This window comes from Heterocephalus glaber, unplaced genomic scaffold, assembly GCF_053883595.1.
Source record: "Heterocephalus glaber isolate CG9 unplaced genomic scaffold, H.glaber_assembly_v1.0 deba00001504, whole genome shotgun sequence".
Lineage (NCBI taxonomy): Eukaryota > Metazoa > Chordata > Mammalia > Rodentia > Bathyergidae > Heterocephalus > Heterocephalus glaber.
The window spans coordinates 23139061-23165179 of NW_028258324.1; the positions used below are offsets into that span (position 1 = coordinate 23139061).

The 26119-nt window shown below is 35.2% G+C and overlaps 2 protein-coding genes across 2 annotated transcripts in view; one reads left to right on the plus strand and one right to left on the minus strand.

Annotated features, from left to right (window-relative positions):
- LOC147825275 (uncharacterized) overlaps positions 1-26119 on the plus strand; it is a 122825-nt gene that overhangs the window by 46997 nt on the left and 49709 nt on the right. Inside the window, exon 3 of the mRNA XM_087186304.1 lies at positions 8475-8554. Coding sequence (XP_087042430.1) covers positions 8475-8554 — 80 coding nt within the window. The remainder of the gene's footprint in view (positions 1-8474; positions 8555-26119) is intronic.
- On the minus strand, positions 12143-25933 carry Plscr5 (phospholipid scramblase family member 5). Its single transcript, XM_087185957.1, has 6 exons — positions 25921-25933; positions 23416-23597; positions 18443-18485; positions 17282-17502; positions 15150-15311; positions 12143-13350 (listed from the first exon to the last, which is right to left on the minus strand). Exons 1-6 carry the CDS (start codon positions 25931-25933, stop codon positions 13072-13074), a joined length of 900 nt encoding a protein of 299 aa, XP_087042083.1. The 3' UTR covers positions 12143-13071.

A 26119-nucleotide genomic window follows, 5' to 3' on the forward strand; every position in this document is an offset into this window, starting at 1 on the left:
TAGTTTTGCAGGCTACATCTATCTGGATTGGAGGCTGTTTTCTTTTAGGGCTTGGAATATGTCACTCCAAGCTCTTCTTGCCTTGATGGTTTGTGTTGAGAAGTCTGCTGTGATTCTGATGGGCTTTCCTTTGTATGTGATTTGTTTCTTTTCTCTGACTGCTTGGAGAACTTTGTTCTTCTATTGTGTTTCTGGAATCTTAACAGTTATATGCCTATGTGTAGATTTTTTTTGATCAAGGCTATTTGGAGTCCTCTATGCCTCACTTATCTGTATGTCAAGCTCTTTTCCCCTGCTTGGGAAGTTTTCTGCCATTATTTCTGTGAAGAGATTTTTTATGTCATCTCCACTCTCTCCTATTTCTTCATTGAGTCCAATCAGTCTTATGTTATTCTTCTTTGCATCATCTAGCAGCTGCTGGATTGATTTCTCATGTTCCCTTATAATTTTGAAGCAGTTTTTCTTTTCCTGGTCACTAAATGCAATCTTATCTTCTATATCTGAAATTCTGTCCTCACATTGGCTCATTCTGCTGTGTCGACTTTCAATCGAGTTTTTCATGTCCTGGAAATCTATTTGTATCTGTTTTATGGATTCCATTTGTTTCTTCTGTTGGGATTCCATCATGTTCCTCAGCTCCTCTCTAGATTTATTAATCATGTCTTGCACTAGGGGCACAATTTCTCCTGTTATCTGAGAAATTATTTCTGATTTCATTTTTTCCAGATCCCCTTTTGTTGGCAGTTCAGTGGGTCCAGGTGGTTGAGTATCAGAGTGTTCCATCCCATTTCCGTTTGGGGTTGCTGTAGGTGATCTGGAAGTCTGGTTTTGAGACTTATTTACATGTTTTCTCATTTTGACTGGGGCAGGGAGCTGTTAGTGCCTGCACGGATTACCTCCTCTGAGCTGGGAGAGGTGAGACAGGGGCCAGGAGCAGTGGTAGGGATGGTGGCCCAAAAGCCCTTTCCTGTTCGTTGGGAGCAGTGGGAGGGATGATGGCCGGGAAGCCCCGTCTTCTGGACCAGGAGCAGTGGGATGGCAGCTCAGAAGCTCCTACCTCTGGGCTCGGAGTGGTGGGAGGGATGGTGGCCCAGAAGCCCCTTCCTCTGGGCCAGGAGCAGTGGGACAGAAGATGGCCCAAAAGCCCTTTCCTCTGGGCTGGGAGCAGTGGGAGGGATGGTGACTGGGACGCCCCTTCCTCTGGACCAGGAACAGTGGGACAGCGGCTCAGAAGCCCCTACCTGTGGGCCATGAGCAGCAGGACTCAGTACCTTGGTCTGGTGGTCTGGTGTCCTCTGCGTCTTTGTAGTGTGGAACTAGGTGGCTGCCTGTCTGCAGCGGGCTGATTCAGCATCTTCTGTGTGACTTGGGACCTCGGTAGGGTGTGCACAGACCTGCCTGTCTGCAGCAGGCTGACTCGGCATGTTCCATGTGACTCAGGACCTTGGTAGGGCCCTGAATTTGATTATTAAGTCTAGAAGACTTTTGGTGGAGTTCTTGGGGTCTTCTATATACGGTATCATGTCATCTGCAAATAATGACAATTTGACTTCTTCATTTTCTATCTTTATTCCTTTTATTTCTTTCTCTTGTCTAATTGCTGTGGGTAATATTTCCAAAACTATACTGAACAGGAGTGGTGATAGTGGACATCCTTGTCTTGTTCCTGATTTTAGTGTGAAGGATTTCTGTTTTTGACCATTTAGTGTGATATTGGCTGTTGGTTTTTCATAGATAGAACCAACATATTTGCACAGGAGTCTTATAAGAAGGACTGGTATCTTTAATGATTCTCCACTAGATGTATGTATTGAATAGTCCTTTCTGATAGCTCATTTCAATATTTTTAAAAGCTCCAAAGTCATTGTCATGTTAAAATGAACATTTATAAATGGTGTGTTGTTTTTCTTATTCTTGCTCAACGGTGAATGTTCAAACTAATTTGGGGGAGGTGAGACAAGGTCTCAGAATGTAGTCCAGGCTGGCCTTGAACTCACTTATGTAACCTAGGCTGGCCTTGAACTCATGGCAATCCTCCTGCCTCAGCCTCCCGAATCCTGGTATTATAGGTGTGCACTACCATGCCTGGATGTTCAAGCTAATCTTAATAGTCAACTCAACTATATTAAAAGATTCCTGGAGAAGTGATAGGATCATGGGTTGTTACACTCACTGTGACTTAATCCATTGATGTTCCTATCTAAATGTGTCATTGAGAGAAGGGCTCAGGTGGAGGTGGGTCTCAAGGTTCTTGTCTTTGGCAGGTACGTCTCACACTGACCCTCCTATGCTCTGTTTCCTAGCTGCCATGAGATGAGCAGCTTTGCTCTACAATGCCTATCCATCACAGTGTTTCTGCCTTGGAACAAGCCAACCATAAACTGAAAGCTCTGAAAGTATGAGCCAAATCAAGCCACTCCTCCTTTAAGTTGTGACTGTCAAGTATTTTGTGCCAGCAATGGGAAAACTTAGTTAATACAAAACACTTGTACCAGAGAAGCGGGGTCATTTCCATGACTGCATTTAACCAAATTGTTTAGAAGCAAGTGGAACTGGTTCTACAAGGGTAACCTGAAAACCTCTGGGAAAATTTTCTGGAAAAAGCCTAGGAAGCTGTAAGCAGAGCTTGTTGGGTGACTCTGGTAGGAGCTCAGAAGATCAGAAAGTTGATAGGAATGAGAATAGTTAAAACTGTTCTCATGAGATTTCTGGGAACAAAGACTCTTTTGGGAATTGGACTAGAGGTGTGAATGTAACACTCTGGAAAAAGTTATCTAAATGTTTTCCATGTCCTAAAACTTTGTGTGAGGCTGAATTTAAAAGTAGTAGACTAATCTAGTGGAGGAAATTTCAAGACTTAATATTCTGGGCATGGGCATTGCTGTCTGCTTTCAGTTAGATTTATAGTGAGAATCATGTACAAAAAAAAGTGGATCAGAAGGTTTTGAAAAAAGTTTTAGTTAGAATAGAAGCATGTGAAGTATTTGAGCAAAAAGAGATGAGGTTGCTAAAGAGATTAACTACATTAAAAAGTGTTATAGTTTGGGTGTAGATGTCCTCCCAAAGCCTCATGTGGTCATAGGCTTGATCTACAGTGTGTGAAGCTGGAATTGATTCATGATGCAATGCTAAGCTCAAGGGCACTAGGATTAAGGATGTGAATACTATCTTCCCTAAATAGTCTGAATAAGATGAAAAAGGCTGAAAGGCGCTGTTAAACTCCCTTGTTATCTTTGCTGCTTTGTGCGTGCTCTGACATGCCTGCTTGTTATCCCTGCCTTGGAGTCAGCCAATTATGGACTGAAACTTTTATGAACTGTGAGCCAAATAAACCCCTTCCCCTCCAACTTTGGGTGTCCAGTATTTTGTTTCAGCAATGAGAGAAAAGTAACACAGAAATTTGATATTGGGAGTGGGGCATGTAGACATCCCTTCTAAAGTAAAAGATAAGTTGTTTCATCTGGCTCCCCCTACAACCAAAAAAGAGGCACAACACTTAGTGGGCCTATTTGGATTTTGGAGGCAACATATTCCTCATTTAGGTGCCTTACTTGTGCCCACTTACCGAGTGACTCAGAAAGCTATTAGTTTTGAATGAGGTCCAGAACAAGAAAAAGATTTGCAGCAGGTCCAGGCTGCTGTTCAGGCTGCTCTGCCACTGGGGCCATATGATCCAACAGATCCAATGATACTTGAAGTGTCAGCAACAGGTAGAGGTGCTGTTTGGAGTCTCTGGCAGGCCCCCATAGGTGAATTGCAGTGGATGCCTTCAGGATTTTGGAGCAACGCCCTGTCATCATCTGCAGATAATTACTCTCCCTTTGAAAAACAACTCTTGGCTTGCTCCTGGGCCCTAGTGGAAACTGAGTGCTTGACTATGGGACACCAGGTTATCATGCAACCTGAACTGCCTATCATGACCTGGGTATTAGCTGATCCACCAAGTCATAAATTTGGATGTGCACAGTAACAGTCTATCATTAAATGGAAATGGTATATACGTGATAGAGCCAGGGAAATTCCAGGGGGTACAAGTAAATTACATGAGGATGCTCAGATGCCTATGGCCCCTATGCCTGCTATATTACCTTCTGTTTCCCAGCATGTACCTGTCCTCATGGGGTGTACCATATGATCAGCTGTCAGAGGAAGAGAAGGTTTATGGATGGCTTTATATGTTATACAGGTACTACTCTAAGGTGGACAGCTGCAGCATTACAGCCCCTTTCTGGGACATCCCTGAAGGACAGTGGTGAAGGGAAATCATCACAGTGCTCAGAACTTCGGGCAGTGCACCTGGTATTACATTTTGCCTGGAAGGAGAAACGGCCAGATGTGCAATTGTATACTGATTCATGGGCTGCAGCCGATGATCTGGCCAGATGGTCAGGAACTTGAAAGGAACATAACTGGAAAATTGGTGACAAGGATATTTGGGGTAGAGGCATGTGGATAGACCTCTCCATATGGGCAAAGGATGTAAAAATATTTGTTTCCTATGTGAATGCTCACCAAAAGGTGACCTCAGCAGAAGAAGACTTTAACAGTCAAGTGGATAAGGAGACTTATTCTGTGGATAGTGGCCAACCTCCTTCTTCAGCCACCCCTGTTATTGCCCAATGGGTCCATGAATAGAGTGGCCATGGAGGCAGAGATGGAGGTTATGCGTGGGTTCAGCAACATGGATTCCCACTTACCAAGGCTGATCTGGCTAGAGCTGCTACTAAATGCCCAATATGCCAACAGCAGAGACTTACACTGAGTCCTCAATATGGCACCACTCCCTGGGGTGATCAACCTGTGACCCAGTGAAATGTTGATTATACTGGACCACTTTCATCATGGAAAGGACTGTTCTTTGTTCTCACTGGCATAGACATGTATTCTGGATATGGATTTTCCTTCCCTGCATGTAATGCTTTTGCCAAAACAACCATCTGTGGACTCACAGAATGCCTTATCCACCATCATGGAATTCCACATAGCATTGCTTCTGATCAAGGAATGAATTTGACAGTCAAAGAAGTGAGGCAATGGGCTCATGCTCGTGGAATTCACTGGTCTTACCATGTTTCTCACCATCAGGAAGTGGCTGGATTAATAGAAAGGTGGAATGGTCTTTTTAAGACACAGTTACTATGCTAGTTAGGTGGAAATAGCTTGCAGGGATGGGGAAAGGTTCTTCAAAAGGCTCTATATGTTTTGAATCAGCATCCACTATATGGTACTCTGTCTTCCATAACCAGGATTCATGGGTCCTGGAATCAAGAGGTGGAAATGGGAATGGTACCACTTACTATTACCCCCAGTGAACTATTAGCAAAATTTTTGCTTTCTGTTCCCAAAATGTTCCAGAAGGGGGAAAGCTTGTACCAGGAAGCACAACAATGATACCATTGAACTGGAAACTAAGACTTCCCTCTGATCATTTTGGTCTCCTCATGTCTCTGAGGTAACAAGCTAAAAAGGGAGTCACAGTGTTGTCAGAGATGATTGACCGAGACTATCAAGGTGAAATTGGACTCCACAAAGAAGGAAAGGAAGAATATACTTGGAATGTAGGAGACTCCTTAGGGTGCCTCTTAGTATTACCATGTCCTGTTGTTAAAGTCAATGGAAAACTATAACAATCTAATCCAGGAAAAATGATAAATGTTTCAGACCCTTCAGGAATGAAGGTATGGGTCACTCCACCAGGGAAAGAACCAAGACTTGCAGAGGTGCTTGCTGAAGGCCAAGGGAATACAGAATGGGTAGTAGAAGAAGGTAGTTCTAAATACCAGCTATGACCCCGTGATCAACTACAGAAGTAAGGCCTGTAATTGTACTATTTTTCTTCTAATATTCATTCTTAAGGATTGTTAAACCTGTTATAATGTTGAAGTTATGAAATGTTAGGAGTAAGCATTACCCAAAGAAATGTACCTTCCATTCTGGGGAGGGAATTAGTGTATTTCCATTTGTACACAGGATATTTATAGCATATTAGGCATAATTGTATCTGGAGACTGTTTTAAAGAAATATATCTGGTTGCAAAATTGGCAAGGGGTGGATTGTGATGGTTGAGCAATTGTGTCAACTTGAGAAGTTTGGCTAAGGGAAGCTAAGCTAAATTGGTTCAGCATTTCCACACCTTAGGGCATGGGAGATGCACCCTAGGGCTGCTCCTTGCCTGATTCTTAAAAAGGGGAAATAAGGAAAGAGGCAGCCGCTTCGGTTCCTTTGGAGGAACTCCAGTCTTTGCCTTGGATATCATCTCCTTCTGCTGCAGACTCTTCAGCCTTCCATCATAGATTCTTTAGCCTTCCAGTACAGACTCTTCAGCTATACATTGCAGACCCATTGGCCTCCTGTACAGACCCCCATAGGACACTGCAGTGAGCTCTAGACCTGAATCCTTTGGTCTCTAGTATGCAGACAGACCCTCTGGACTCTTCCTCATCTGACCCTATGGGTGGCTATTATAAGCCAATCGTGTAAATTCTCATATATATCTATATATCTTGTATTATATCTATTTCTCTAGTAAATACTGACTGATACAAAAAGTAACCAACACTTTAAACTGAGACAAAAAGAAAGATGCCTTGAGGGCATCTCAGGAATCAGTAAACTCCCACTATCATAGGCCTCAAGGGAGCAAATGTGTCAACACTTCATTTGAGAAGAGAGAGCTTTAACCCCTTTGCTTAAGGAGGACCACCTAGAAATTGGTTCACTGGGATTCATTTCACCACACTTAGACATCCAAGAATTCAAAGGCCACTGGAGCCATAGCCCTTGTGAGCCTGGCTTCTGCTCATGATGGTAGCAGGACTTGGCATTGTTCACATCCTAGTTACGCATGCAGGAAGAATGCAAGAGTTGCAGAGTCAGCTGGGTGAGTTGGTGCATGACTATAGTCTCAGCATTCTCAGAGGCTGAGGCTGTAGGATTATAAGTTCAAGCCCAGCCTGGGCAAATAAGCAACTTAGCAAGAGCCTGTCTTAATGTAAAGTAAAATGAAATAATAAAATAAAGTGGATCGTAATTGTAGCTTAGTACAAATGGCCTGGCTTCAATCCCCAGTAGCACGGGTGCACACACACACACAAACACACACACACGCGCGCGCACACACACACACAAGAAATAAGGTCAAAGGAAGGGCAGTGTTCCCCAAGAGGAAAATGCATGAAGGTACGGTAATGAAGCCAAAGGTACAATGGAGACCCGAGGAATTCAGAGGTCCCTGGAACCTGGAACATGTGCATGGCTGCAGGCTATGAGCAGAGCCAGCCCCAAGAGAGGCTGCTTGAATCACTACTGGCAACGCCATAGGGATGAGGTAGTCCAAGCCCTCTGGAATTCACACCTTATGAACATGTGCCCTGATGCTGGATATGGAGCTACAGGACTTAATGTTCTGCCCTGCTGGGTTTTTGTCTCCTATTGGTTTGATTCTTTTTTTAATCCCCCTATTTCTCTCTTTTGAAATAGAGATGTTTATATTGTGCTATTATATCTGGGAAATTTGTAACAAGTTTTGATTTTTATAGGTCATGGAGCTTAGAGTTTGTCACTAGTCTCAGGGCAGACTTTGATTTAGAATTCTGAGCAATGCTTAACTGTTGAGACTTTTGGGAAGGTATCATCATATTTTTTGGTTGTATTCAGGATAGTGATGCTATTTTAGGTGGAATTATGACCTAGTTATTGTGTTTATTTCATAGTCTAGTATGGTTTAACAAGATATGATTAGGTGTCAAGTTGTCAAGGGATGAACTTGTGTCAATTAATCTTAATTGCCAACTTGATAGGAATAAGAGACCCTAGAAAAATGATTTGACTATGGGGCACTATACATATCAGTGGATTAATGTGATATTAAGAAGTAAGGCCTAACTGGAGGTGGGTCACTGGGGATGTGCATCTCTCACAGGCACTATTTTCTTGTGCTCTGCTTTCTTGCTGCCATAAAGTGAATTTGCTCCAGCCTGCCTTTCCATCATGATATTCCTGCCATGGAGTCAAACCTCTGAACCTGTCAGCCAAATTAAACCTCTTCTTTAAATTACGGATGTCAAGATTTTTTTTTTCCAGTAATGGGAAAGCTGACTATAGTGAAAGTCTAAGCTGCAGCTGTTGTGACCTTGGTTACATGAATCTTTCATGTTAGAAATCAAAAATAAAACACAATCAGAAGATATGAAAGCAGAATCAACTTTAGGAAGAAAATTTGGAACATGGAGCAGGGGTAGAGTGAATAGAGGAAAATATAGGTTCCCAGGTAGTCTTCAATTGAGTGCCTAATTTTCCTTTATCATTTCATTTTTCTATTCTACCAGGAGTTTCTATAAAGCATGGTGTCTGGAATGTACTAAGTTCTCAGGAAAAGTTAGTTATTGTCTCAATTTGTTTTTGCTTATACAGCAAAACACCCAAGAATGGGAAATTCATAAAGAATAGAAATTTATTTCTCACTGTTTTGCAGGCTAGGAAGTCCAAGAGCAAGGCGCAGCAGTATTGGTACCTGATAAGGAGCAGATCTCCACTTCCAAGATGGTGCTTTAGGTACTGATACTCTTTTTTTATTTTTTTTTTGGTACTAGGGATTGAACACAAGACCTTGCACTTGCGAGGGAGGCAGTGGGACCACTGAGCTAAATTCCCAGCCCCAGTACTGCATACTCTTGAGAGGAGAATTGTAGAAAAGTGGAAAGGGTGAGAAATATTATTTAAGGTTTTAAATCTGCTCCCAAGAGGAGCTCAATGATCAAATCATTTGTAAAATTTCTACCTCTTAATACTGTTGCTTTGGTTATTAAGTTTAGCATGAGTTTTGAAAGGAACCACAACTCAAAATATAGTGACTTTTTCTCCATCTTATTAGTCAATAAGCATCAGCTTTAAAATGTCATTTCCTTAAATAGTTGCAAATGAGTTTAAACCATACACCCTTTCTTTGAAATAAACTAAAGGAAAAGGGAAAAAATGCTGAGCTCCCCTACAACAGATAGAATGGGAATCCTGAGCAGATTCTGAAAGACTGTAAGTTTAAGGTTGCAGTATCTCAAGGGGGTATCTATTGCACACAGGGCTTATGTTCCTTATTGCTCCCTGATTGCTCTCAGCATGCAGATCACTGGGGGGATCATAATATGACTTGGAGATAACTTGTGTGTTATGTGTAACATTATTTTTCGTGGCTAGTACCTAAACAGTTTTGCCTAAGTAAAAGTTCTTTTATGGTTGACTGAGGTCACTCATATTTTCTACATGTCAGTGAATGAGGTTATCAGAAAATGTGAAGGCATAAAGTATAAACAAAGAATGTTTAAGAAAGTGAACCAGAAAATAGGAAAGAGGCTCTGTTCTGTTTCACCTTATACAACATAAGGCCCTTACATAAGAACCCAGAAGTAAGCTGATTTTGTGGACTACTTGAGGTAAGATAACTACCACATGTAATATTTCCAGGATATGATTAGTTCCTAATTTCAAACAATTGACTTGCAGAGCCTAAATGACTACAGGGTGCCTTGCTTAAAAGAAATAGTTTACCTAATTTTGAAAAAGGAAAGAATTATTTTCATTATGAAAAAGAATCTTCATCTTGTGTGAACTTTGGAAACATGTAGACATCTAGGGTATAGTAACTGGGAGCACTCCAAAAACAGTAAGAAGTAGAAAGAATTAATTTAATTTATTGTGCTTTTTTATTTCCACACTTGTCTCAGATTCAGGTTTTTGATTGGTTCTTTTTAAGGCCTAGAATTTTTCAGTTTTTCATCTTCAGAGTCTTAGATACCTTACTGAGCTAAAATTTCATTATGACTAGATAAATTTCTTGGTAAATAACACTGATTTTATTAATTTAGAAGTCTGTATGTTTATTGAAATATCTGGCATAAGTGGATATTTAAGTGCACTTTTCTTTGTAAATATTAATTAACTCGTAGACTATAACTCTGCTTCCTGCCACTGAAATGAATTGAAAACATCAATCGTTACTCTCCTAAACATACTATTTACTCTATATTTAACTTTTCTAATATAAAGTAAAACATCTCACTACAATAAGAAAATTAATAAACAAATTCAGAAGGGATTGCTTTTGAAAAAATATTTTAGAAATTCAGTCCTCTTGATTAGTAACCACCCTTATTACCAGAAAAATTTCAAAGTCTTCTATAAACATTGAATTTTCATTAGTGATACTGTAAGCCTTAGTTCTCATCTTTCATCCTTACCATTGCAATAACTTCAAAAGGATAAAATGAAAGATGGTAATCTCTCAAAGAAACCTTGTGTTCAGGCTGGTAATTGTGTATTTAGCTATCATGCATTCACAACTAGATAATTGCCTCATTAGATTATGGTTTAATAAATATTATAATTAACATTTATAACAAAAAACAAATACTCAAACCATTCAGAAATGAAATCCACAGCCCAAGGGATGTCTAGAAGAAAATGAAAAGGAATTAGACAGTGTCAAATGTAGACATCTTCAAAGGGAAAGAGATCATTTAAACTTGCCTTTTACTTACTGAAATATGTTCTGCATATTTTATTGTTTTGTCATCTTGCTTGTTATAATCCAGCTAGTGAATGTTCAAAGAATATAAAATCCTACAAATAAATAAACTGAATATGAGTGAATTTACAAAAAGGGAGCAATTAGGATCAAGAGTCTGACATGTAAGCTTTGATTATATAAAGTAATTAAATTTCCCAGTGGTGTTCCAGCAACATCTCATCAGTAGAAGAAAAAGTGAAAAATTTCAAGATTTATGACACTTATGTGTTAAATTTCTCAGTGTTAGTAACTTAGAAACCTTACCTTAGTCAGGCCATAGTTATTAGTCAAAATCTGGGGTGATCAAAACTGCAGAATTAGATTATAGACATTCAAGATCAGTATATGAAGTTATAATAGAGAATAAATTATGAAATTTATGTATATACATAGCAAGTAAATTTTCTTGAAAATGCATGTGAGAAATTGTTACAAAATTACGTTGGAAAAAAAGTGCAATTTTTTAATATTATGATTTTTAAAGAAAGAAGTGTATGTTTGTCACTAACTACTCTCAGTGTATATGTTTCTCCTTTAGGTCCCGAAGTTTAAAACTCATCTCAAATTTATATGGCATGGAGGAGTCAGTCAGGCCTCTTGTTCACAAACTGGCTGTGATGCATCTAGGCTGGTGTCTGAGGTTTTGCCTTTGAACGAGATTCCAAGCTACTTTACACCACATTCTGAGCAGAATCTAGATCAACATTTATTAAACATACATTTTGTCAATCTTTCAAAAATTATGAATGAAGAGTAGGGAAATAGACTTGTTCAAGAGAATCAGTTTTAGAAATCTTCGATAAAGTCAGTAAATTTAGTAAATCTTAAAACTTACTACAAAAGAAAATAAGTAAGGTTTGAGATAGAGCAAATGTAGTACTATTTTTGAGAGCATATATTTGTGATCTGTTACAAAAAGTAGGTGAATAGATCACATCATACATGATCTGTTTTTAACAATTTTTTTTGAGACAAGATCTCCCTCTGTAGTTCAGACTGGCCTTGAACTCACTCTATAGTCCAGATTGGCTTCAAATTCTCAGTGATCCTCCTTCCCCAGGCTCACAAGTGCTGGGATTACAGGCATGGCCCACTATGCCTGAGTAATTTTTAATATGAAAATTAAATGTGAGCATTAATCAGAAAGGTCTAATTAAGGTCTTGGAAAAGCTGTGTGTGTGTGTGTGTGTGTGTGTGTGTGTGTGTATTTGGAGAGGTTGGTGTTAAAGTGCAGAATGATCAAAAATGAGAAGAGTAAACAGGAAGTGATAAAGGACTTTCATATGGATAGAGAAAATGAGAAAGAGGACAAGTATTTGGTGACAGGTAAGGTGACTGGTTTTATTTATAAATTGGCTTTATTTATAAATGAAAATGGAAATTTAGTTTAAGTGACTAAATAATACGTGTAAAAATACAGCACTTTTTGGATTCACGTATTAATTCTACCTTCTACTAATGATAGGGAATCAGGAAGTTAAATTAATTCCTCTAAAGCACTGAAGAAATAATTATAGTAGATACATATCTCTATTTCTGTACTGAACTCTGAATGTTCGTCAGTGATATGATTAGGGTATTATTTTTAATTAATATATTTTTCCACTGAGTCTTTAGAAGAGACTCAGTCAGCAGGTCTGACTTTGTTCAACAGCAGAACACATCACATAACTGTAAGTCTTAAGACCCTGGAACCCTGAAGAGTAAAATAGGAAGAAGAATGTGCATTTATTTAATAATTACATGAGTTTTTGTGAATATATTTAAAAAAGAAATGTTGTGGGGATTACGAACAGGACGTAGCCAAGTATTTTTACACAAGTTTTTTGTTTTTTGTTTTTACTTTTTTCACCAGTCTCCAGATACCAAAAGATATTTTGAACAAAATTATAAGTTGGAAAGAAAGGAAGGGATGTGTTTTTGTAACAATGGCAACTGGAAGCTATTAACTTATCTGTGACATCTAATGTATCAGTGTTCAGTGTAGAAGGGCAAGAAAGTTGTACTCTCCATATTCTGAATATAACCTGGCTCACTATTAAGCAATGAAATAGTCCTGAACTTTACTCAAGGTGAATCATGTAATATTAATGTTTATATATTTTTTAGGTAAAGTGTCACTATGCCCCAAACCTAAATTGACAATGAAAGGGAAGCAAAACTCAGTTTTTGAGAAAATAATGAGAAGGATGTCATGGGGCCTCAGTCCTTGAAAGGGGCTGCCTATTAGAAATGTAGAGGTTTTTTGGGTTTTGTTTTTTGCTGTGCTTGGGTTGCAACCCGGCTTTTTGAACTCAGCCTAAGCTCTTTTATATTTTTTCTTGAGATAGGGTTGTGCTAATTTACTAAATTGCCCAGCCTGGTCTCAAACGTTCAATCCTACTGCTTCAGCCCCCCAGAGTGATGGCATTAAAGCCTTCTGTCACCTTCCCTGGGAGAGAAATGTAGGTTTCTAAATTCTGATTTCTGAAGAATAGAAACAGAAACAGATTAGTCCTAAACTAGCCTTCTATGCAAAAAAACGTACTTTGTGGGTCAAAAGTCGGATCCATACCGGGACTGGCTCTATAGCAACTGACAAATGAGAAGTAGAAAAGTCACTCATACTCACTAAGACCATACTTACAAAAAGAAAACAAGCACCAATCATCGCTGCTTTAATTGTCACATCGAGATCTGCAGGAATATGGATTCCAAAGTTGTCAGCATTTGTGAAAACATTATTTACAAATCCAGACCAGTACTTTGAAATCTTCCCAACTGTGAGCTTTTCATTAATGGTTTTCACCTTTGAAATGAAAACAAGAGCTATTAAATCCGAAGGTAAAAAGAGATGGTTTTACATTTCTTGGTATGTTTACTTCACAAGAGAAATGAATTATTTTATCAACACTAAGTAACAATTCTATGTTACTCATTCTTTTAAGCATAAGTTTGTAAATTTAACTTTCCAGTCCACTCTCCAAGAATTATGATTTTATGGTAGTTTTCTAATCCACCATAAGCCGCTCTTTTTTCTTTTTTTTTTATGCAGATTGAGAATATAATGACAATAAATAATTCCAAGCAACCACAAGATGGCAGCAGGTACACAGTTCAATTACACAGTCTAAGCAAGAAGGAATTCTTTTACTTGAGATCTAGATTTTAAAGCTGACTTCTCCAGTTATATGTATATATCAACTAACACTATATAATTATTAAATCATTAAACAACATCAGAGATTGTTAAATAGCTTTTTTATGTTATGCTGAAGACATTTGTCAAGTCATTTCTTTTTAAGCTTTAGTCCTATTTTGATGTTAAAAAATGTTCTGAGCTAATGGACACTATAGAAAATTCAGACCAATCTGACATCAAAGTCTGTCAGTCTTTTTCAGGAGTTTTATCAACTATGCATTTTCTTACCCTGTTTCATGATGACAGTTATTTAATATAAATTTTAACTTTTCATGTAGTAGTAAAATATAGAAATTAGAAAAAAGTAATTTAGGATATTTCAATACTATAAACACTAAAACTTTTAAGATTAAGTTTTACTTAATCATACTGCTCTTAAAATATTATGCCATATTCTTTTGGAATAGTTAAAATTAGTACATCTAACACTCCAAAATTTGTAATGTATTCTCTGTAAATTATTTACCTTGAAGTCTCTGGAATGTCCTAGGTGGGATATATATAAGTGAATGAATAAAAACTAAGTGTATGCTTTAAACTAGGCTGCCTCTTCTGCCTAAAATGTATGTCTGAGGAAATCTATTTAGATACTTCGTATTATTACAGACTGAAATTGCAACTATTTATTTTAACATCTAATTATAGAAAACTGAAATGAGACCTGGAGTAGGCTATGTGACCACCAGGTTTACTGGAAATAAAATACATAATTTGAGGACCTAAACTATACAAATACATTTGCTTTTTACAATGTGCATTTATCATTCTACTTAAATCAAACCATCAGAAACCACTATTTTTTGAAAATTTTTTTGGTTATCTGAAAAAGCCAAAATTATATGTATTTGAAAATTTTGGTTTTCAAAGGCTTGGATTTTAAAATAATGAGACATTTGTTATTTTAAGTAAGAAACTATAGTTTTATCCATTGTAGTTAGCTCTCTCTCTCTCTCTCTCTCTCTCTCTATATATATATATATATATATATATACACATTTTTTTTTTGTACAGGGGAATGAACTGAGGACCTTGAACTTGCGAGGAAGGGAGCAGAACCACTAAGCTAAATCCCTTACCCAGCTAAATATATTTTTAAGAAATATTTTTTATAGCCACCATTAATTTTAATTTTTTAAATATTACTTTGAATAAAACTTGTAGTCTACAACAGATATCTTTGCTAATGGTAGTACATTTTTATAGTATATTTTTAAATTCTTAAATTTAACATCTGGAATTACAAATTCATATTAATGGGCACAAAATAATGAGCTTACTAGATTATTTTACTGTTATTTTCTAAATTTATTTCAGGGATATTTTATGATTTGAATTTTGTAAAAATTGAATTATGTTGCAAAAAAACAAAATCTAAATGACAACTTCCTTCATTTTGTCAATCATACCTTAAAATCCACATCGCCAAAACAGCCACATGTTACACAGGGACCAACAATTTTCAAAATATCTTCTTTGTTTGCATTTTGGATTGTGAATTTAGGCTGAAAGGGGTCCCACTTCTGTGCAACATAAGCAACTATAGTACCAGGAGGGGCTTGTATTTCTAACTGCAAGATGAGATAAGAATAAAACAAGATTTTCTAAAGTTATTATATTGTAATTGCTTTATAATGAAAATTTACATCCAAATAGCACTCCGTCAGGTTTGTACAAGTTATTCTAAATATCTACATCTTACAATTATAAAGCAGTGTCTTTTTGACATTTATATAACACCTTTGTCATAGACACCAAAAAAATTCACTGTACAGATATGTTTTACACCATGCATAAGAGTTTATTTTTCACTTCCTTTAAGAGAACTGCCTCATGACTATCATTTGGTCCTGGGACACTACAAGTAGCTTCTTTGCCATTTTATTCCAAGTACAACCCTTGGTCAACCATAGCTATCCCCATGTGGTAACTCATGATACTTCCTCTGAGATGCAGCCACAACATACATTTATCTATTTAGGCCCCTTTTACCAATTATTAAATGTTCCATCTTTTTTTTTCCTCTTCAGATTGTCAACTTTCAGATTCTTTGCATTTAATTTTAAAAAACACTTTTTACAGCGTTGCAGTTATTAAACACCAATTTGATTGTTGGTTCACATCTTTTAAAGTATTAAAACTAGAAGTTTGACTTTTTTTTCATTTTTAGGCACAACTTTAGTATTTGATCCTATTACTTATATATTTATATAATCCAAGTCAAATCATTTAGTAAAGTAATCAGCATGGGTACAAACAAAATATAGTGTTTGCTTTTAAACCTAGACAGCTCCTCATCATCTAAGCTTCTTTTCACTTTTCTTACCAAGTTCACAGTCATATGTTCATGTCTGTAGTGTACTTGGATGAACAGAGGTGAGTTTACTTGACTGCTTAGAGTTATACATATTTGTTCTGAGATGTCTAAAGAAACTGGTTTGATCAAGAGATTAAAAAATTAGTGGCTATTAAGATACATCTTATGTTTTTATTTATATGACACTAAGCTATTTTGTAGATATAAAATATTGATTACCAGAAATTTAAAAATTGATGTATACTTATTATTGTTTACACTAGTTTTGGAGTATATTAATATTACATATATGCTCAGTAGGAGGATGAAAAGTCAGGCTTCATGACTGAGTACTTGAGTCATTTTATCACTTAATCAAGTGCTTACCTATAAATAGAGAACTAACTTCAATAGATATTGTTAGACACTTACTCAAATAGTCACCTTTGATATTAATATTTATTGTCACTGTCCTAAGGACATCACTTATACACAGATCTTCAACAGAGAAGCTTGGGGTTAAATTAGCACATCTAGATCAATGGCATTTTCTGAATGTGATCATAGGCAAGCCACTTCTTCTGGTTGCCTTGATTGCAAGATGTGGAGCATAACACCAGCTCTCTCTACCTCATAGAGATGTCATATCAAAGTAAGCAAAATAAATAAAAGTTGTGTGTCAATTTAACAAGATAATTGCTTATGTTCATGAGAATTATTTAATAGCTTTATTGCATAATGTGAAAATCTATTTTAAATAAGCTAATTTATTATTGCCTCTTGAACCATAACATTGCCTTTGGTAATCTCTACTTAGAATTTGTCATAAATGGGCAAGTGGAGTGTGAAATCCCATGTTAAGTAACACTTGATGAAGAGAACACCTTAGAACACCTTGGACTTTACTACTGTTCAGGAAGCCAAAGGTAGTTTTGCTGAATGGTGGAACTTACAGACATTAAAATTCTGCGGCTAATACAAAGATTAAAGAGGATATGTCTCATTTACATGATGCTTGAGCTGTCTTCATCAATTAGCATCACAGAATCCACCACAGTTTTTGGTCGGAAAGGAATAAATTTTAGTGACTCACCAAATACTCAAGCTGTTCTGATATTAAAACACAACATACAAATTCAAACAATTGAAAAATTAATTGCCTCATAGCTTCAGACAAAAATCTTAAAGAAATAATGTCTAACCTTAAAAAAAATAAATAAAAGACACTGAGAGCCTGTAACTCACCTCTTGTAGGTAACAAGGGCACCAGCAGCTGTTACACCTTAAGGGCCGGTTTACTGTAATCACCTCTCGGCCTGAGTTATCTGTGATCTTCAGGGTGCAGGATCGCAGTGTGGAACAGAACGTTCGATTAAAGCAGATGCTTTCCTCCACTGCAAAGTAGATTCTTTGTCCCAAGCTGTTTTTAATCTCATATTTGTTGGAGGTCTCAGTGCCAAGAATCACTAACAGAGAAAGAACATTTTACAAAACAATGCATTAGCTAGTATCAACACTTAAATAAGTAAAGGGGAGGTGTTAGTCAATGGAAATAGAGTAACAGATCAATTATTAATTTTATTTATTTATTTATTTAATTTATTTTAATTTTATACAAATCTAATTTCATGCTTTAAATTTTGTGGACTTAGCCATAAAAATCTGGTAAACTCTTGAGATAAAGCTATATAATCAATTTATTTTGATTCAGAAATATGATCACAAATATAGTATCATTCTTCAACTAAAGAACTAATACTGTAAAGAAGAATCTACTACTCAAAACTGATTCTATCATGGTTATGCAAGTTATTGGTACAATATATAGTCATGATAATGATTGTATCTAAAATCTCTGGTAATATATTTGTAGCTGTGTACTATCCAAATATATATTTAAGTTTTGACATGTCTTAGAAATAATGTAGATTATTATAAACAGAAAATATCTAAGTAAATTGAAATCAGTCATTCTCATAAATTTGTATATGGATAAATAATATGCCTATTTGGTTAATCACTGATGAAATGATAAGACAGTGGCATTTTGTTTGAATGGGTTTTTGTTATTTAATCTCATCTTTGATTTCTGAAACTATTAAGAAATTTAAATACTAACTTCCATGAGAATGATGAAGTACCTTCAGTTATTTTAGGAACAAATATAATTTTAGAATTTGGCCTGCAATAACACAAAGACTTAGAGAGTTCTGTAGTTTTAGTTTTATTTAAATCATAGTAATTATTTGATTTTCAGTTTTTACTAATAAGTCAAATGCTATTTTTAATCTAATTTTACTCTACACGGTTAATGTTATTGTTTATAATGTATTTAGAAGTTAAGAAACTTCTGAAAACTAAAGCATTTTCAACAATTTTAATAAATGGAGAATATAATATACTTACTTCCAAGAAGCTCCACTTGCTGGTGTATAATTATCAGGTCTAACTGTTAGAGGATGACATAAAGAAGATAAAATGTATTATATCATAATACACCATAAACCCCTGGAGATATTGCCATAAACCTACTTCTGATGCTATATGAAATTAGATGATTTTCATGTTCTGTACTAAACTGTTTGAAAAGGTCTTATATTTCATGATGCAAACAAGGATAAAATGTGTATTACTCAAGTAAAAATGTGCACTAACTCTTGAAAATTCCAAGGTGAAATTACCAAGAATAATGCTTGTGGTTTAATTTTGTGCTTGTGTGTGTGTGAAAATGGGAAAAAAGAGGCCATGGAAACAAGTCTAAGATGTTTTAAATTTCCCACAATTTATTTTAAAAGAAATAAAGAGGGCTAGGAATTTAGCTCAGTGGTACTGATGCCCTGCCTTGAAAGCGCAAGGACCAGAGTTCAATCCCCGGTACCAAAAAAAAAAAAAAAAAAAAAGAAAGAAATTTAATATTGTCTTGAATGAATGTCTAGCCACCTCTCATATTCCCTAACTTAGTGTCAATCTGCAAACCTGTAACTCATTCCCATCAGAGTTCAAACAGTTTTGTTTAAACTGAAAAGGTTTATTTAAAAAAGTATTTCCCAGTCATAGTTTCCTTTGGGCTAGAAAAAAAATCTGTAGATGCCAACAAAATATCAATATAAGCAAAATAAGATTTCTGCTACTGAGTATGTGACATTTATCTTCTGTATTTGAAAATAAGATTGATTTGCAGAGATTGTGTCTATAGATAGTCCAAAATGACTATGAAAATATGCACTGCAAATTGATTTTTAAAAGGAAATATAAAGCATGTGTTCTTAGAATAACTTTGTGTATATTTTGTTTTTTAAAATTAATTGAGTCTATTGGTACAACTTAGATATACAAAATGATCACATTCATCATAGGGAATTTGTATCTGTACATGATTTCTCTTGATTCTTATTTTTTTCCCATTCCCCTCCCCACCCTGCAACCCTTCTTCCCCTCTTTACTTACAAAAAGTTTGTTTCCATTTTATTTATTTTTCTGTTTTTTTTCCTTTTCCCTTCTTTCCTTTACCCCTCTCTCCTCCCTTGTGCCCCTGCCCATTTGAACATTTTTTTTTCTTATTTCACAATATCTAGTATACATTTTTGGTCTTTATTTACACTTTCAGTTTCTCATACCAGAGAAACAATGTGATATTTCTTTGTGTATAATTTGAATTTGATCTTCACTACTTGAAGATTCACTAAAGCAAAACCCTGAACACTGTTACAACTGTTGATATTTCTAATGCTTTACTTTTTATTTCACCTTAAAATTTCATTCACTTTATTCTCTTTATATTAATACACTCATCAGGAATCATTAAACCTAGCAAATCATTACTAAAATTTGACATTGGTTGGATACCACAAACCCATAAAACTTGAAGGTACATTATTTCCCTCATGCTCCTTGAATATATTGATATAAGAGTAAGACTAATATTATTTCCTCTTTTTAAAATGTTGGTATTGGTAAAAGAATACATGTCACCTCTTTTTTTCAGATTCACAATTTTTTTCTTCAAAATTTTCAGATATTTGATCCAAGATATGCTAAATTCATATTAATAATTATGACAAAACACTTTTTAAAAATTAGAATAAGTTTTTTACAATGCATGGCTTTAGTTCTGACCTCTTTTGAGGACATGGGGAGTTGTGGGTAAAGAAGAGCTGAACCTCACAGAGGCTCACGTGATTATTTAGCAGAAGTCTCTATTAGAAGTAACTCAGGAATGGAGAAATAAGGAGTCAAGACTGTGGTATTTGAGTTTAGGAGCTCTGAATATTGGTGTTACAAAACTAATTTTAGTCTTAAAATTTTGAAATTATTAATTGATCTCAATAATGAAAAGAGAAGTTGTGCTTCTCTAATTTTCAAAAATAGCTGTTTATCTAGTGACTACCGTCACTGTGCTGCATATTTTAACACAATGTCTGGTATAATCCTCACAAAAATTCAGAGAGGTGGATATTAATTTTACATGTAAGGAAACTCCTGGAGATTAAGGAATTTATCAAGGTTATAAGGCACGTAAATCACTGCCAATTCTGATATGATTTCTAAATTGTCATGTTACTGATATTATTCAACTTAGAAATTAGACGAAATAATTCTTAAGTGACACTATGAAGCATGAATGCCTTTATTTCCTATTTCCTTTAATCCTTACCTCATACTCTGTAATCAGATTGGATATGATTTCTCCTTGTGGGAAAATCTCCTGGTTTTGGGGGTCTTGATTTTTGTTGTTCTTGTAGTTTCCTTTAAGTAGCCTTGAGCCACTAATAAACCAAGGTCCAAACAGACCCTTTCCATTCTTTTCTATTGGTTGATGGACTACGAATTGATGGAAATTTTAAACAGAATGAATTATATATTCAGATGTCAGGACAAGTAAAGTATTGCTTAAGCATGAAAGCTTTAGAAATGAAAATACAATGACAGCCTTGGATATACAGCTTAAGAATCCTTTTTTAAAAATCTGATTTATGAGTATCATTGATTCCATTAGTACTGTTTACGTATTTCAAAATAATATAAATATTTACATGTGACTTTAACTTCTCATGCCTATAGGTGACTAAATTTTAATGATTCATTATTGCATAATTATCATTAGCTATAGTTATTATAATTCATTTTCTATATTCATATTATAAGATAAAATGTTATTAATTATGAATATGTAAATCCAATCTAAAAAGAATCTATTAACTTTATCGTTAGATTTAACTTATATTACATATGTATATATTTCTTTTCAAATTGTTTATGAAAACAGTTTTCTCAGAAATCATTGGACAGACTTCATAATGTTGTAAAATTTTAAATAATTGCCTGACTTTTTATATAAGAAGATTTTTACTGTATGATTTTATGAGTACTTATTGCAGAATGTACTATTTTCAAATGTTCATAATGTAATTTAAGTTTTAGTTCAAAGTTAATCCTAAAAATTTATTTAAAGACTCATGGTATAACATTTTAGAAATGCTCATGCATCCTTTTATATGTATGTACACTGGTTCAAAGTAAATAAATGTTCTTTTAGTATAAAGTGACTAAGTTATTACCTTCAGAAGTAAAATGTTCAACAATTTGAGGCATAGTTTGTTTTCTGAAGAAGATTCAGGAAAGTATATTTTTGGAAAACGTACTAAATTTGTTCATGTGTTCATATTTCTATTTATTGGATGTTAAAAAAATGTATACATGTCAAGCATCTGGCTCCGGGTGTGTCATCATTCATGGATGGAAGAAGAATATGTGATGACCATATGTGATCATCAAACCTCAGCCCTCTGGCACTGGTATATCACTTTTATACTTGGCAAAACCTTGTCTGACAACATTCCCAAACAGCTTGCAGCAGTTAATCAACTCTAGTCAGCTATTACAGCTGATCCTTCCTGCAGATGGAAGATGGTAAGTTAGCGTTTCCAGCTCTTTTACATATCTCCCTGAGCTTGCCAGTCTCTAAAGTACATTTGTCTGCCAGTGGGTTTCTGTAGAAGGCATCTGCAATTATAAACATTTTCCCAGGAACATATGCTGCATGCAGTTTAAACCCTATCAGGCATAACAGAAATCTCATGTACCTTAAGGGAATTAACACAGAGATTTGATTTTGATAAAGGAGATAGACTTTATAGTTTGAAAGAATGCCAAACAAGCTGAAAATTGCAGCAGATGTGCTGACATCTCAATATTAGTGTAAGCATGTTTCCAATCTTTGTAGAACAAATTACAAAAATAACAATTTTATATATATATGTATAAACACTGCAATTGCTGTATATTTGCGATATAATTCAGATGATGATCTTTGTTAACTGAATTTTCTTTTAGATTAAGAATAGGAAGCGGTTACTGAGAGAAAGAAAGCTTCTAAGAGAGACAGAAGCGGGTCTGGAGAGCGGGTTGCCCTTGTTATCTGAATTATTACAAGGCTTGAGTTACTGCTTACTCTGCAATGACTAGAATAGTGACTGCACCTAGCAGCAATTATCCTTCAGGAAAACTGACCTGAAGATGCACTAGTATCAGAAGACAAAATCTTGCTTTCCCTTGGATTTTCATCTTCCTTCTTGATATGGTTGAACTCTCAGCTCATTGCAAAAGTCTGCCTGAGTGTTTTAGGCTTTAACAACCTTTGTCTCTTTATACCTGCATATGTTAGAATTTGTGTTTACTTGGTTTTTTAGGGGGAAGAGAGGGATCGAACCTTGGGCTTTCACATGCTAGGCAACCACTCTAGCATGTGAGGCTACGTCGTGAGCCATTTTTAAAATTTTAGTTTGAGATAGGGTCTTGCTAGGTTGCCTAGGCTGATATCCGACTTGTGAACTTGTGATCCTCTGGCCTGTGTCTTCCAAGAAGTTGGGATTACAGACATGTTCCACTGCATGTAGCAACCTGGCTTTTGTATGAATACTTTCATCTTTAATCAACAATTTTTATTTTGCCAATTTGGTTGTAAGAAGTTTGGGTGAGAGAGGCTGTTTCATATATTTTATGTCCCTTGAGTATACCAAGTACACAATAAATATTCTTTTAAATAAATAGTTGTAGGTGATTAAGACATATTAGACAATTCCTCAGGATAAGTTTGCCAATGCCTGAACGGCAAACAGAAGGTAGATAAATGTGCTAAATAGCTCTATCAAAAATATTTAGTTTCTTCACTCTGTCAAGTAAATGAGGAAGATATAATTAGCAATAAAAGAAAACAGATTCTTCCTAAATAAAATCAAAAGTTTATATTTCATGATTTTTAAAGTCTATTTTGCTTCAGTAAATTATTGAAGTCTTTCAACATTGACTGAAAAACAAGAAACTAAGCTTGTATTAATTTTAAGGGGAAAACATTTATGGAAATAAAAAGGTATAAACACCTGGCTTAAATACTCTAGACCAGGAGGGACACTGACTGTTGTCAGGAAGCTGCTTGGTGGGTGGGGTCCCGGCTGCCAGACTTGGTTCCCTGGATGGGAAGAAGAGATGATACAACTTCGGCCTGGGTCCGGAACTCCAGGAAGAAAATGAGGTAGCCCTCTACCTTTTTGGTTGTGTGTATCTGCAAGAGAATGAAAATCTCAACACATATTTAAATTCAGGCAATTTCATATAATCCTTCTAAAATATTTGTCAATTCTTAATTTAGATGGTGGATTATCTTCTTCTACCTCTTATTTTAGGGTCTTTTCCTTTATTTGTATACTCATGGCCACCATCATTTGATCCTTAATTCAGAGAAAAATAAATGATGAAGACTACTGTTAGCAATTTGAGAAAAAGTTAAATAATTTGACTGAAGTAATGAGGTGTGTATGGCATGGGATCACCATAATACTTGTGGTACATCATTGTCTACAGTGCTAGTATATGGTGCTTGACTTTAATTTAAGACAAATGAGTGGGAGAGACAAGTAAACTGGATCTAGAGTCACACAATTTATAACAGCTACACAAATATTTGATTAAATACTCTCATTATACATATAGAAAGATTGGAGTGGCACATACATCATTAATAATAGATTACAGCAGTTTCACTTCAACTTTGACACACAGTTCATGAAAGTTTGTGCAAGGGGAATTTTACTGTATCTTTTAAATCTGGGAAAATGTTAATTGACAATACAGTTTCATGGGGTAAAATAATCATAGAATTATAAATTATATCTTTGAATATACTTGAAGAAAACTATCCTAAAAATGTTTTAGATAAATAATGATGATAATTAGACTTGTCTCCTCAAACAAGAGTGCTAATTCCAAAGGTAGCCACATTGTCACTTCAACTTAGTAGCATAGGATCTGTAACAGATACTTTATCCACAGCATATGGTAAGTATTGTGAGTACACCTCAGAAGGAGTGTTAATTTTCCACCTAAAGTTTTTCCTCTAAGTTTAGTCTTAAGTTCTCATCATTACTGAATATCACTGCCTTTTTGGTAGATTAATCATAGTTTGAACATAATATTGCTTTCTAGTCACAAGTTTCTTCAAAGACCCAGACCACCAGATGAAGAAGGAACTCCTTTGAATTTCTATCTGGCTTTGAATTTCTATCTACTCTTTTAAAAATGTATAACTAGCTTATAAATATTTTACACACTCTGCAACTCTTTACCTTACAGGCTACTGTGTTGCTATAACTCTTATTTTATAAAGTGATGAAGCATTTTGGACTAAGTGCTAGTGTCAAATAAATGAAAGAAAATACTTGTCAAGATTTTTGTTTGTTATCAAATATAAAATGTGAACATATTATAATTCATGATTTTCTTACTTCTTGTGTATATCAAATCTGTAAGTTTTCCCAGTGAATCTCAGACTTGGCTACATTAAATGTTGATTAAAAAAAAGATAACCTCATTTGTTTAATAGTAAATAGTGTTTAAAGTGAGGTTTGATAAATAATTCTTTTAGTGGCTCATCAGTTTGATTTAGAATACTGTAAATTTGTGAAATCATCCTCATAATTAGATTAAAAAGTTTCTGCAAATTATACAAATCATAATTTTTATACTAAACTTTTTATTATACTCTAGTGTATAAAGTTTTTTTCTGATAATGGAATAGCAACGTGTAATAATTTCATTTTTATGCAAGTATCACAAGTATTTTTAGTGAGAATGTAACTTTTTATGCTTAAAAAGCACATCTCTTGCCTTTTAAAACTTCTTTAAATTAAGAGCAGTAATGATATTTCTGTAGGGTTAGGTATTTAGGGGAAATTTTATCAAGTCCCTCTCCCTTCAAGTCCCTAATTGATCTGCTTGCTGAAATAGATATTTTTGTTTGAATTCTTATATTTAATTTACTGTCAAAAACTTTTGAAAGATTTTTTATTTATCAGCCAGAAACATTTATTTGTAATCCTTCAAATTTAAGGTCTAACATTAACATATGTTGCATTATTTATAACAGGTTGATGTATAACACAGTTTGAACAATGGATGAGAAATTAAGTCATGTGAATTATTCTAAAATACTTTCAAATATATATGTGAAAAGTGTTCTTTAGATCTCTTTGAATTTGTGATTTTTGTCTTGTCCTTGTGTTTGACATTAAATATTACCATTCTTATTTGGCTATACAGCTTTTATTATTAATGCACTAGGTTCATATCCATTACAACTAAAATATGTTTTTTACATCTGAACTTTTACATTCTCTCAGATAGAGAGAGAGAGAGAGAGAGAGAGAGAGAGAGAGAGAGAGTTTATTAATGCAACATTCTCCTTGGAGTTAAAAATTTTAAATTCCAATGTTCAAAAGAAATAAATGATGGCTTTTAAAGTATTAATGTCACTGATTATAACTCAACAACTGTATACTTTTAGTCATAATTTAAGGTAACATTTATTAGCTGGCCATAGTTTTTCTTACCTTTAGAGGCCATGAAGGTGTCGGAGTCACTTCTTCAAAGGGAACCAGGTTAAAAGAAAAGGCTTTTCTTGCTGCAGCACAGAGAGAAAACAGCATGCATAAAACTTCAGAAGGTGTCTGTTTGCCTCATCTCATGTCAGCTTACAAATAACAGGGGAAAGATGTGCCTCACTGTCTCTGGAGTGCTGGATTTTATCTG

Bases quoted from the DNA above. Each gene is read 5' to 3' on its own strand.
- Plscr5 (XM_087185957.1), bottom strand. The intron at 18,486-23,415 runs GTGTTTATACCT...ATCCTCTAACAG, and splicing joins GTCTAGAGTATTTAAGCCAG to TTAGACCTGATAATTATACA. The intron at 17,503-18,442 runs GTAAGTATATTA...TTTCTCTGTTAG, and splicing joins GCAAGTGGAGCTTCTTGGAA to TGATTCTTGGCACTGAGACC.